This window comes from Argiope bruennichi, chromosome 8 (assembly GCF_947563725.1).
Source record: "Argiope bruennichi chromosome 8, qqArgBrue1.1, whole genome shotgun sequence".
Classification (NCBI taxonomy): Eukaryota; Metazoa; Arthropoda; class Arachnida; order Araneae; family Araneidae; genus Argiope; species Argiope bruennichi.
This window is the reverse complement of record NC_079158.1, coordinates 107,870,066-107,882,831: the sequence shown is the minus strand read 5'-3', so window position 1 is coordinate 107,882,831 and position 12,766 is coordinate 107,870,066. Positions and strand designations below refer to the sequence as shown.

The 12,766-nt window shown below is 30.6% G+C and overlaps 1 protein-coding gene across 1 annotated transcript in view; it reads right to left on the bottom strand.

Moving 5' to 3' along the window:
- Positions 1 to 11,872, bottom strand: part of LOC129981264 (dehydrogenase/reductase SDR family member 7-like) — a 29,180-nt gene extending 17,308 nt beyond the window's left edge. Inside the window, exons 1-2 of the mRNA XM_056092035.1 lie at positions 11,690 to 11,872; positions 8,964 to 9,110 (exon numbers count right to left, since the gene is read on the bottom strand). Of these exons, the coding sequence (XP_055948010.1) occupies positions 8,964 to 9,110; positions 11,690 to 11,816 (274 nt within the window). The 5' untranslated portion in view covers positions 11,817 to 11,872. The remainder of the gene's footprint in view (positions 1 to 8,963; positions 9,111 to 11,689) is intronic.
- Between the last annotated feature and the right edge of the window lie 894 nt (positions 11,873 to 12,766).

Genomic DNA, 12,766 nt, shown 5'->3' with positions numbered 1-12,766 from the left:
TATAAAAAAACTGGATCTGTGGCCAATATTCCTGGAAGAGGGCGTAAAGAAATACTGAGTACTACAGCGAAGAGGAAGATCATTCACTCAGTAAAGAAAGATCCGAGGGTGAGAGCCTCTAAACTAGCTTTATCGATGTCCTCTACAATCGGGAAAAAGATCTCAGTTGAAACAATTCGACGTACCCTTCACCAATATGGGTGTCATGGCCGTACACCAATACGAAAGCCACTCATCAAGTATGTGAATAGACAAAAGAGAGTGATTTTCGCCAAAGAACATCGTTTAAAACCTATTTCTTTCCGGAACACTGTAATATTTTCTGATGAAAGTAAGTTTAATCTTTACGGAAGCGATGGGCGATTTAAAATATGGAGAGAAGCTGGGAAAGAACTGGCACCTAAAAACACCATTAAGACAGCCAAATTCGGAGGTGGATCTGCCCTCGTTTGGGGTTGTATGTCGGCTGGAGGAGTTGGAGAGCTTGCTTTTATTGATGGTATTATGGTTTGGTTTGGTTTGATTATACTAACGTCCCGTTTGAAGCAACACTAGGGCTATTTTGGGACGGACCTCGTAATTTTGAACCGCGGTCAGATGACGAGATGGTATTATGGACAAACATGTATATTTGGGGATTTTAAATGATAACTTGAAAAAAAGTGCCAGTAAGTTGGGGCTTGGGTCAAGCTTCATATTCCAGCAGGACAACGACCCCAAGCATACAGCGAAGATTGTGCAGTTATACTTGCTGTACCCATTGCAGGAAGCAATTGCACACTCCAGCCCAGTCTCCAGATCTAAACGTCATCGAAAATTTGTGGTCGCAATTAAAGAAATCTGTACATGAGCACGAAATCACAAGCAAGGAAGTTCTCAAGAAGGTTCCGAGAGAAGAATGGGCTAAAATTTCTGTTGAAACCACTAAAACACTAGTAGAATCTATGCCCAGAAGATTACAAGCTGTAATTCAAGCAAAAGGTTATGCAACAAAATATTAATTTGTACGTTAAAAGGAAATTAATAAAGGTGTATACTTATTTTTGTGGTGTTGTTTTTCCTTTCGTCTCAGCTCTTTTATTTTTTTTTCGTAAAAAATAAATAAACGTAACAATTTTATTAATATAGTACGCTAAAGCATAGACTAAAGTATTTAAGGTAAAAATTTCAATCATCTTAAAGCAATATTTAATTTGTAATTGCAAAAAGTCTCTAAGTTTCTAAGGTATATACTCAATTTTGTGGCCCACTGTATGTATTATAACAGTGAGGTTTGGTGTAAAAAAACTTTGTAGTCTAGTATTAGTGGGCTCAGAAATGAGCTCATAGAACTTCTGCCAAACCGACTTTTTTGCTATCCGGTCTGCCTGTCCGCCAAATTAGGCCGGATATTCGGGAGTGTACCGTAAATACCAAGTGATCAAAGAAAGTAAAATCTTCACCTTATATCCACAAATAATCTCTTTTATCCAGAATCAATTGCTATGGAAGTATAAAGGATCGATAGCGATGTTGAGTATATTATATGAATTTTTAATCATAATATCTGTCTTAAACATCATTCTTTGAAGTTAATGGATATAAACTCAGTTTTTCAAACCAAATTGGCAGCAACTGACTTTGTTGAAAGCTAGACCCTGAAAAACAACTCTACAATAAATGCATTTCATTTATGGAAGCTCTAAAGAATGTTAAGTCAAAATTCGAATTTTTGATAAAGTTAGGCACAATTATTTGGGGACTCTGTCTGAGTGAAGGTATATGTAGATAACCTGATATTGAGCTCGCTGATTATTTTGTGAAAGTAGTGATCATTGGTGAAGAAATGTATATCCCGTTTACCCATTCTTAATTAAATTCAAATTTGAAAGGTTCCTCCCACTGCAATGCACTTCTGCCTATGTTTTTTTTTTCAGTCAACAAAATTGCGTAAAAACCCATCAGAGCTCTCAGCAAATTTTCTTTTATCGAATTAATACATTTTAAACAGTAAATATGAAAACACATTTTCAGCTGCTGAAGTAACAGAGGGTGACATAGAAGAATACGGAACCTGTGGAGTCGCATTTGTTAAATTAACCAGGGGAAATGGTCTCTCCACAATGTCCTCTTACACTCTCTAATAAACTTGTTTATGTCAGAAAACACCTTATATGGCTTTGGTTTGCGTGGTTTATTGGCGCAAGAGCTATATTTGGCCATACTGCGCCAACCTTATATGGCACTGGCATACAATAGTTAAGAAATATTAACTTTTGGCATGATTTTAGCATTTTTACTGAATATAACGTGTCATCCTTGAGTTGTTTGGCGAATAATCCTTAGCATGCGTTTTTCCCCAATCGAATTGGAACAAATATTTGACGCAAAACTGCATTTGTAATCCTAAGTTTCTATACCAAATGTAATATATTTGTCGTAACGTTTTTGAATTATCGCATTTACATGTTTCTGAAAGTAAGACCTACAGACAATCAACCTATCGTCGGATTTAGCTCCAAATTTAAGACGTCTACACTATAGATGTTAAATGTAGGTACGGAAACTTATCTATCTAACTTACTTCGTTATGCAGTTATCTTGTTAACTTATATTCGAACAGCTGGACAGATGGACTTAATATGGATAAATTTTACTCAAAATTGGCTGCAAATTTGGTGTAAACACTGTCAACCAAATTTCAATCATCTAGCTGAAATCATTTTTGAGTTGTCTTTGTCACAAACAGTAGACAGATGGACATTTCCCCAAAATATGTTTTTCGATCTCAAGGAGGTCTAAAACGTGGAGATTCGTCAAAATCTTGTAAGTTCGTATTTTTTGACTATTACTTTACCTAATTTACATTAAGTATACTAGAAAGTAAAAACTCATGAAAAATAATTGCTCTGTGAGAAGACGCATTATCATAGTGAAAGCCCATGAGTTTTCACGTGGGTTTTTTTTTCATCGAACTTCCTTATGCAAATGACGTAAAACACTCAAACAATACTCTTTATTCACTATTTTGCCAGCAGCTTGGAATTCTTAATGCACGGAATCAGACAATCAAAGAAATAATGTCAACATTATCATAATATTTTAAATACTTTGATGCACTCTTATCAATTTTATTTCACTCTTGAAACTCCATTCACTTGATTCTTGAGCTGCTTCTGTATGAAAAGTATATATCCAAGTTTCATCTTCGGTAATAATGCGTTTTAGAAAGGAATTACCATAATGCCGCGTTTACACTTGGTCAGTTATAAGACGATAAGTAGCAGCGCATGCGTAGAAAAGCTAAAAAATGCTGTTCAGTCGATGACATGTAGTTGACCCATCGAGACAACTACAGGCCACTGTACTGAATTTTTTCTTACTGCGAATGCATATGTAGAATTTGGCGATTTATTTGGCGTGAAAAAGAATAATCACTTATTATAAATTAATTCCATCAGTTTTTGCTCTTTCTGATGCGAGATCACGTTCTTTTTTCATATTAATTGCCATTTCTTTGCTATAATTTTCTAAATTTAGGTATGTTGATCTTTTATTTTTATTTTGCCATGTTTCTTTGTGTAAATATTCATCATTTTAATACGATACGCAGTGAAAAAGAAAAATTCAGGGACGCCAAAACGAAAATTTAAAGCCAAGAATGGAATGCCTGAATTTATCTTATGAAATTGTGGCAAACATAAATCAGTCCCTTTCTACGCATGCGCTGCCTACTTGCCGTCTTATAACTTGCCGAGTGTAAACCCGGCATAAGAAAGTATCTCTCGTGCCACTTGAGCATATTGTTATTTTTCAAACAAATTCAAAACTTTTGGAATAATTCAAGAAGCGAGCGGCGTTTCGTCATGACCCTTTAAAATTGCATAGGGAATTGCATTGCATTACTAAGCGCAAACAACAGAAACTAAATTATAAAAAAATTTTGGTATGATTCGGTTTCAACGGTGACCAAAAAGCGCCAAGAAAAAAATTTCGCCAAATTTTAAAAATATACTTAAGTATCGAGTTACAAAATCATAAACTTTATAGTTTGACAATAGAAATAATCAAAATGGCGATTTTTTTTTCTTGGCGTTTTTTGTACCGGAATTTGTTCAAAAATGTCTCTTACTTTTAAACTACGATCGTCTAGCAACATTTCTCTGACGTTATCGATATTTAGATCATTATTTGAATTGAATGGCCTTCCAGACAGCTGATTATCTGTGATGGATTCTCTACCATCTTTAATCTTTTTATACCAATCAAATACTAATGATTTCGATAAACGGTTAGCTTTTAAAACTTCTTGTAATATTTCAAAAGTTTTTGTAGAAAACTTTCAGTGAGGAAACAAAATTTAATGCATGTTCTTAGTTCAATAATATTCATCATTTCAAAAATCAACAAAGTGACGATTTATCTCATTCAAAGCATATTTATTTTCGAACGACAAAATAAAATATATTTTGGACTTTTGCCAGATGTTTTCAGAAGTCGTAAAAATATTTGATAAATTTGCAGACGATATTTATTTTTATTTAAAATAAAATATTCCGAGGAATTCTTTTTATCACAGTAGCATTTCCTATTTTATTTTTTTCTATTGTAGATAGGTTTATAAGCATATCTACAAAAATTTTATTTTCGCACTTTATAACTTAAGATAAGCTGTACTGGTGTGGCAAATAAAAAAAAACTTTTTAATAAATATTCTGAGACATTTCATATTTTATATTTATCATTTAAGGTTTTTAAGATTTCCAGCTCTTACAGTAACTTATTGTATTATTTTATTTCATGTTCATATTGTTCTATGAAGTTTCGTTGTTTTTTTTTGTGTTTATTACGTGATTCATTGTTCGTAGTCTTATTTAATTTGTGCATTATCCTTTATCTGTATGTATTTTGTCATGCGGTATAGCATATATACACATTTACATAATCAAATAAATTGATATCAACCGAAACTGAGGTAATTTTACTTTTTTTTTTATCTTCTCGTATATGAAGTGTGGAGAAATTATTATAATCGTAAAAAAATTCAAACTCATGATTTTGAGGAATCCTCATGTTTTAGACCTGAATGAGTTTGTAAAACACTACTGTTTGTCTGCTATAAAGATAATTCAAAAATTCTTTGGTCTAGACGTATGAAATTTGATATATAGTCTTTATGCCAAATTCGTAGATTTCTATCAAATTTTTTGCAAAATCCGTTCTGAGGAAGTCTGTCTAATCCGCTGTTCGAATTTAAGTTAAAATGATAACTACAAAACGAAAAGAATTTAATGGATAAAATTCGATAAGCAAATTTATCATTTATAATTTAGACACCTGTTAAATTTTAAGCCAAATAGAACAAAAGATTCGTTTGTCCGTCTATATTTTCAGAAACATGTAAATACGGTAAAAATGCAAAGACTTAAACATATCAAATTTAGCATGAGATTTTGTGCTTTTAAATGTGATCCTTAGTCACATTTTCGTTTCAGACGGTTTTGAAAACCGAATCTAAAACACAAATTCGATTTTCGTAACTATTAATTGCATGTTAGGAATTAATCACTAAGTATCACACGATAGATTCCATAAAAATATTATCTTCACCCCAAAGTTTAATATTTCGCAAATATTGTATCCACTACCATACAAAGTGTTCTCTGGTATAACACCTTTATTAGTTATAATAATCATTCGAATAACAACAGAATTAGATTCTGTTGATTCAGGAGGCAAGCATGAATTTCTAAGTCTTAATTTTTCTTAAATAAGCCATTGATCGCCATATGATGTAAGCAAAACATCTCGCATTTGACTTTTAAATAATCAGGAGAGATCGGATACAGCATGAATTAATGTTTTAAACTGATTTTAAAATGAAAGAAGACAATCGATAGGTGCGTCATTCACGCATTTCAGATGAATCATGATTACATATAAAACGAAAGTCACACAGATTCGCTTAGTCAGCTTTGAAAAGATATTCTTTTCTGCATGAAATGTATTCTAATCTACCTTTATTTCCATTCTTATCTATCTTTTTATTCTATACTAATCTTTATTTCATTTTGCTATTGAGTGCAGATAAAGTCAGCACATGAACTAACGATTCCAAAATGATAAATTAAATTAAACTTAACGTGGCAGAATAAAAGTGAAAAGAAAACGGAAAAAGTAAAAATACGTTCTTGGAAAAAAATTTCTTATTCAGAAACACATTGAATGTGTTGGAAAGTATCAAAATCAAATTCTTTTACGAGAAATTTTATGTTAGCTTCACTTATAAAAAAAATAATAAAAGGAGTTTTTATGCTAGTTAGTTTAAATAAGAAGCAAAATATTATAAAGAGTTATAATTTTTAAGGTTTTACAATCACAAGATTTGAAATAGATGTACAAGTTTTCAAATAAAAATAATCGAAATTATATCCATTCAATTAAAAAATTATTATAAATGATTAAATGAAAAATATAATTCAAAAGCATAAAAAAACGACTGTTTTTAATTTTAAGAATTGAGTGTACTTTCATTAACATTTTTAATAATGTATAAATGAACAATAAAAGTAAAAAAAATAAAACGACTTTTTTTAATTTTAAGAATTAAATTTACTTTTATTAACATTTTTAATCATGCATAAAAGTCAAAAGAAGAGCAAACGACATCTTTTTTAATTTTAAGAATTAATTTTACTTTTATTGGCATTTTTTAATAATGTATAAATAAACAATGAATTTCAAAAAAATAGCAAACGACATTTCTTAGTTTTAAGAATTACTTTCATTAACATTTGTTAAAAATATATAAATGAATAATAAACTTCAAGAGAATAGTAAACAACCATAGAGAAAGAGATCACCTTCTCTGTGTAAACAACATTTTTTAATTTTAAGAATTAATTTTAGTTTTATGAACATTTTTTAATGATGTACAGATAAGTTGAATTCAAGCTATGCATCAAATTAATAGATAAAAAATAATGAAACGCTTTCTACCGGCTGATGCTCTCTGTGCTAGTAAATATCATGTTACAAATTATCCTAATGAAATAAGAATGCAGTGACAAATTTAAGAATCTATAGTGGCTCAAATAATTAAGAGTACACCTTACTTTTACTTCATCAATCCAACTTCCAATATAAATAATACATTACCGAGTAGCGCAAACATATTTTTATTTTTGCACGTAACAAATGGTAAAATTTAAAGTGAAAACAAAGAACAATCAATGAAAAATTTCTAAATTGAAAAGTTTCAGAAGCATTTTAAATAAACATACGCAGATTTTTGCTTCAAAAATTGAGAATACACCAATAAAATTTTTGTAATATCTAGCATAGAAAGAAAGTGTCAGTACTTAGTTGCATGTCTTTTGGCTTTTAAAATGGCCTTTAGCGTCGTGGTACCGATTCAACCACTTTTTGGTGGTATCTGAAGATATTCTATAACATTCTTCTTGTAACACTTCTTTTTAATGGTTTTTGTTTCTAATTTTGTGTTTTTGGACCACCTTTTCGAGTGTCGCCCACATATATTCAACGACATTGATGTCGGTGGACTGTGGTGGTGTGTGTAACTCTGTTTACAATGAAAAAGTCACCACATTTTGACGTCACGTGCATTTGCTTGGGGTTTTTGTCCTGCTGGGAAATGAAATTTCCATCTAAACCCAAATTTTTAGCACTTTCTTTTAGATTGCTGCGAAGTATATCCAAGTAAACCATATGCTTTATAATGTCATCTATAAGAATTAAATTTCCTATCCCGGATAAAGCCATACAACCCCAAATAATGACGAGGTCACCACCATGTTTAACTAAAGGACGTAAATTTTTTGGATTCAAAGCAGTATTAGGTTTTCTCCATACGGTGCGATGGCTGTCACTGCCAAAAATGTTGAGTTTTCTAAATATAACTTTCTTCCAAAAGTTATTTGTCTTCAATTGATGAGTTTTTGCAAACTTCAAACGCTTCTTCTGAATTTGCAAGCTAATGAACGGTTTCTCTTTAACAATTCTTCTTTTATATCCAGCTTGTCTAATAACTTTTTGCACAGTTTCAGCACCTAAACTTCTGCCCATGCTTTGAGAAATTTCTGCAACAAGTTGACTGAGCCATATGATCTCAACAATCTAAAGGGAAGTGCTAAACATTTGGGTTTAGATGGGAATTTCATTTCCCTGCAGGACAACGACCCCAATCACGCTGCATATAATGCCAAAATGTTGTGTCTTTTTCATTGTTAACATCAGTTACACACACCATCACAGTCCCCCGACATCAGTGTCACTGAAAATATGTGGGCCACACTCGAAACAGCGGTCCAAGAACACAAAATTAGAAACAAAACCCATTTAAAACAAGTGTTGGAAGAAAAATGGATAAAATAGCTTTAGATATTACAAAAAATTGGTCGAATCGGTACCACAACGTTTAGAGATCTTTATAAACTCAAAAGATATGCAACTAAATTTTGGGCACTTTCATTCTAAGTGAGATATTATGAAAATTTCTTTGGTGTATTCTTAATTTTTTGAGACAAAAATCTGCGTATGTTAATTTAAAATGCTTCTGAAACTTTTCAATTAAGAAATTTTTCATTGATTATTTTTTTTAATTTTTATTTTAAATTAAACCATTTTTTTATGTGTAAAAATAAAAACATATTTGCACTTCTCGGTAATGTGTATCTTGAAAGTCGGATTTATCAAGTAAAAATAAGATGTACTCTGAAATGTTTGAGCCACTCTATGTATATATTTTCCTTTACAGTAAAAAAAAACAAACAAACAGTCACTTATGTTTATGAGGTGATTATGATAAACAAATGTATCTACAAATAAATGAGGACATCAGTTTTATAAGCAACGATGTGATGTTTTATCAAAATAAATTTTGATAAAGCTCGTAAGCTTGATAAGAAAGCTATAAAATAAATTAATATCAAATACTTAATTTTTAAAAAATATATAATTCTTACCTTTACAACGTTTACCTACAGAGGTTAATCTTTCGATATTTACGCCGGACAGAGCTAATTTTGCCCCTAATTTTACCAGCACATAAGCCAGATGCTCCCCAATACCACTCGAAGCTCCAGTTATCCAAACAACTTTATTGTGGAAATCTAGCAATAAAATATATTATTTAGTAACTTCTTAATACAGATTGAAAGTCATGGTTATATAAGTATGTTCCACATCTCCACCTTACAATAGGATAGAATTCAAACAAATTTTTCATATTTATTATTTGAAGCATAAGAAAGAATACTGTCAACATTTTAAAGCATAAGAAAATAATAAATATTAAATTAATAAGAAAATAAAGAAAGGAATTTTTTACACTTTGAACTACTCTATCACTATCTTTAAAAAATTCCTCTTTTATTTTTATACTCTTTTTGAAAACGTTTTTTACTGATCTTAAAATAGGTATTTAACTTTGCTTAAAACTTAGCTTAAATCAGCTGCTCAGCAAGGACAACCTCACTTCAGAATTTAAGAACAAAATTCGTAACACTAATATAACAAATATTAATAACTTATGGAAGAAATAAGTTATCGGTAGTTTTAAAAAATCGTCTGGTAAAACTTATATTCGAATTTTAATAAATAGCAAGCGATAAAAGGATTTTACATACGATATTTTATACGAAAGTAGTTTTTACTTTAAAAATAATATACATGAAAGGATTTTAACAACGCAGAGTATACCAACTAGCACAACCACATATTTCCATGATTTGAGAAAAGAGCGAAGATTAATATTTTAGTGAAAATAAATGAGTTGCTTTACTCTTAGACTAATTATATATTTTTTCAAACAGTACAAATTAATTTAATTAATTTATTATACTTTATACAAAAAATGCATCAAAATAGCTTAAATAATTTTACTCTTCTGCTTTACTCTGATATTGCATCACTTAATATGCAGCGCCATCTATATCAACTTTAAAAATTCCGTAAGAGAAATTATATCCATTCTTGTACACGAAATATACAAAGAGAAATATTATAATCGTCAAAAAAGATTCGAATTGCAAATTTTAATAATCGCCAAATTTCAGGCCTCCCAGAAGTCAAAAATGACATTTTTGGAATTATGTCAATATGTCCTCTATCTGACTATGACCTTGATAACTTAAAAAGGGCTTTGAGCTGGACGAATGAAATCTGGAATATGACTTTTACAATAAATATAAAATAAGATTGTAGAAATCTATAAAATTTTGTACGAAATCCATTTAGAGGAAGTATATCAATTCGACAACAATATGACTATTTCACTTCCAATCATTATCAATGGCTTAGAAAGTTATAAGCAGCTCCTAGATATGTTATTATTTTTTTACTTTACTTTTAAAAGTTTACTAAAAGTGGAATAAATGCAACAATCTTTTGTCTCCGTTTGCGCTTACTAAGATTAGAGTCCGATGTATTTATACCCTTTAACACTCCTCCCTTCCCACCCACAATCGTTATGCCATTTTCAATACATAATTCCTTCAGAGGAATTTGAAAATTACAAATCTCTAGTTTAGTTCCAAGAATATCAATATAAGAAAAGTGAATTCATAAGTATGTAATTTTAATTTTGATTTATTTTTTAAAAGAAAAATAAAGGGAATATTAAAGTTTAAAAACAAAACTAAGACTAATAAAATTTTCAAAAGTTAAGGAATCCACATAGAAATTACTCATTTAATTCTTTTTCACCTTTAATAAAGAAAATAGTTTAATTATTTACTTCTAATTTAAAAACTAACTTATTCGCTAACCATCTGTATTCTTAAATAATTGGCAAAACCCAAAATATTGTTCCCCAACCAGAACCTTTGCACCGATTTAGCCAATTTCTTTCATATTAATGTTAATGACGCCTATACACGTCATTAATACTTTTCTACTCTCTACCACTGATCATTTTTAGGGATCATTTTTTAGTACTTCGCTGTACATCATCTGGGGGAGGGGATACTGACAGAGATCTCAGATGCAATCATGAAATAAACAATCTGATGTATCGATTTTGTCAATTTTTATTTCACTTGAAAATTTATAATTCCTATCTAAGTTATCAAGAGTTGTTTGTCTGGCCCTCCAAAAAATATTACAAAATAGACAGAGCCCTAACTCAACAACCGGATCGATTTCGCCAATTTTCGTAGCCAATTAATTTCTTCTCTTTGCATAGCTAACCAATTACAATGCTCCATCATTATTGTGGAATCATGATTGAAAATGATATTTTTTATTGTGATAAAATATATTTCATCAAAACTGGTTGGCATTACTATATTAATAGCATTAATATGGAAAGTATTAATTAAATTAATTTAACGTCAATCAATAATTCATAGAAAAAGTTTTACAAATTAGTTAGCTAATAACATTTTTCAATCGATTTGTCAGCTGTCCGTCTCAATTTAGAGGCCCAAGACATTTGCCTAATTGAAAATCAGCCTCTCCGGAAAGTACTACTACTACTAAAAAAACTTTCATTAAAAAAAATTTCATTACGAATTCATTTTAGTGAATATTTACTACGTTTATAATCAATAAAAGACTTAAAAATAAATTCTTAGTTATTATTGCAATCTTTTACATTATTCTTAAGTGCATAAAAAATTAAAAATATATCATGTCAATTAATATGCCAAAACACATTATTTGAACAAAGAAAACTATGACGAGGACTTACCTCTTGGGCGATTTAAAGAATGATAATATAAAAGTGTTAAATCAGCGTCAGCGTAAAGCATAAATAAAACGAAGCCTACTATGAGAGAAAGACAAATGAAAATCAACAAAAATGTAAGTAACTCCATAACTGTCTACACCTGTCTATTTCGAAGATTAGAATGTTTTCGCCGCATTCGATAAGTAGAATCAGAAGCCGATTGTCTTCACGAACAATTGTTTTGGCACGACGTAGTTGTTTGGCGCCAGCTGCTAAATCGCCAATTCCACTTTCAAGAGCAATCGCCAAAAATGAATCTTAAAAAGGGCAAAGATTGTCATATCAGTACTTAGCGTTACATTTGTAATTATTCGTTTTGTAAATATGATTATTATCTACATAATTTATTTATGGTGAATGCAAATGTTCTATTTTGTGATAATTTTAGTGTAAAATATAAATTCTTTTTAATTTGCTAATATTTTTTTGTTTGTATATTGGCTAAGATCTTGCATGTTGAAAAAAGCATTAAAAAGGCATTATATGGCAAGCGTTTGGATTTAGAGCAGACAGTTTTAAAGCATAGTTATTTCTAGAGTCGAGCGGGCCTGGCCTATAGTTCATCTTCATTATTACTATATGCTAGATATACTGGTCGTGTTTGGCAACTATTTGGTCCACAGCGAATACTGGTTTTACTTAACTCCAATTAAATCATTTAGATATATTTTCATATCTATGGTTCACCAACATTGTCGGGTATTGTCCTACATGTACTCTTTTCATTGAACACATGAACTAATGGAGACCAGACCTATGACGTCATAGCTCTCCTAATCGTGTAAATATCCGGTTATTACATCTTAATTTATAATTAAATTTATCTCATCTTGATCTATATATAGGATTTCCACTCAAATATAGAAAAAAAAATCTCTGTATTTTTTCTGCGTCTTTTCTGTACGTATGTGCAATATGAGAGAAAATGCGCGAACAACACTCACATGCCCATTATGATAGAATAACAATACTCAATAGTTTTAAAGAGTGAAATTAATAGACCAGGATAGCCTGATTGGTAGGGCGTTGGATTCGCGT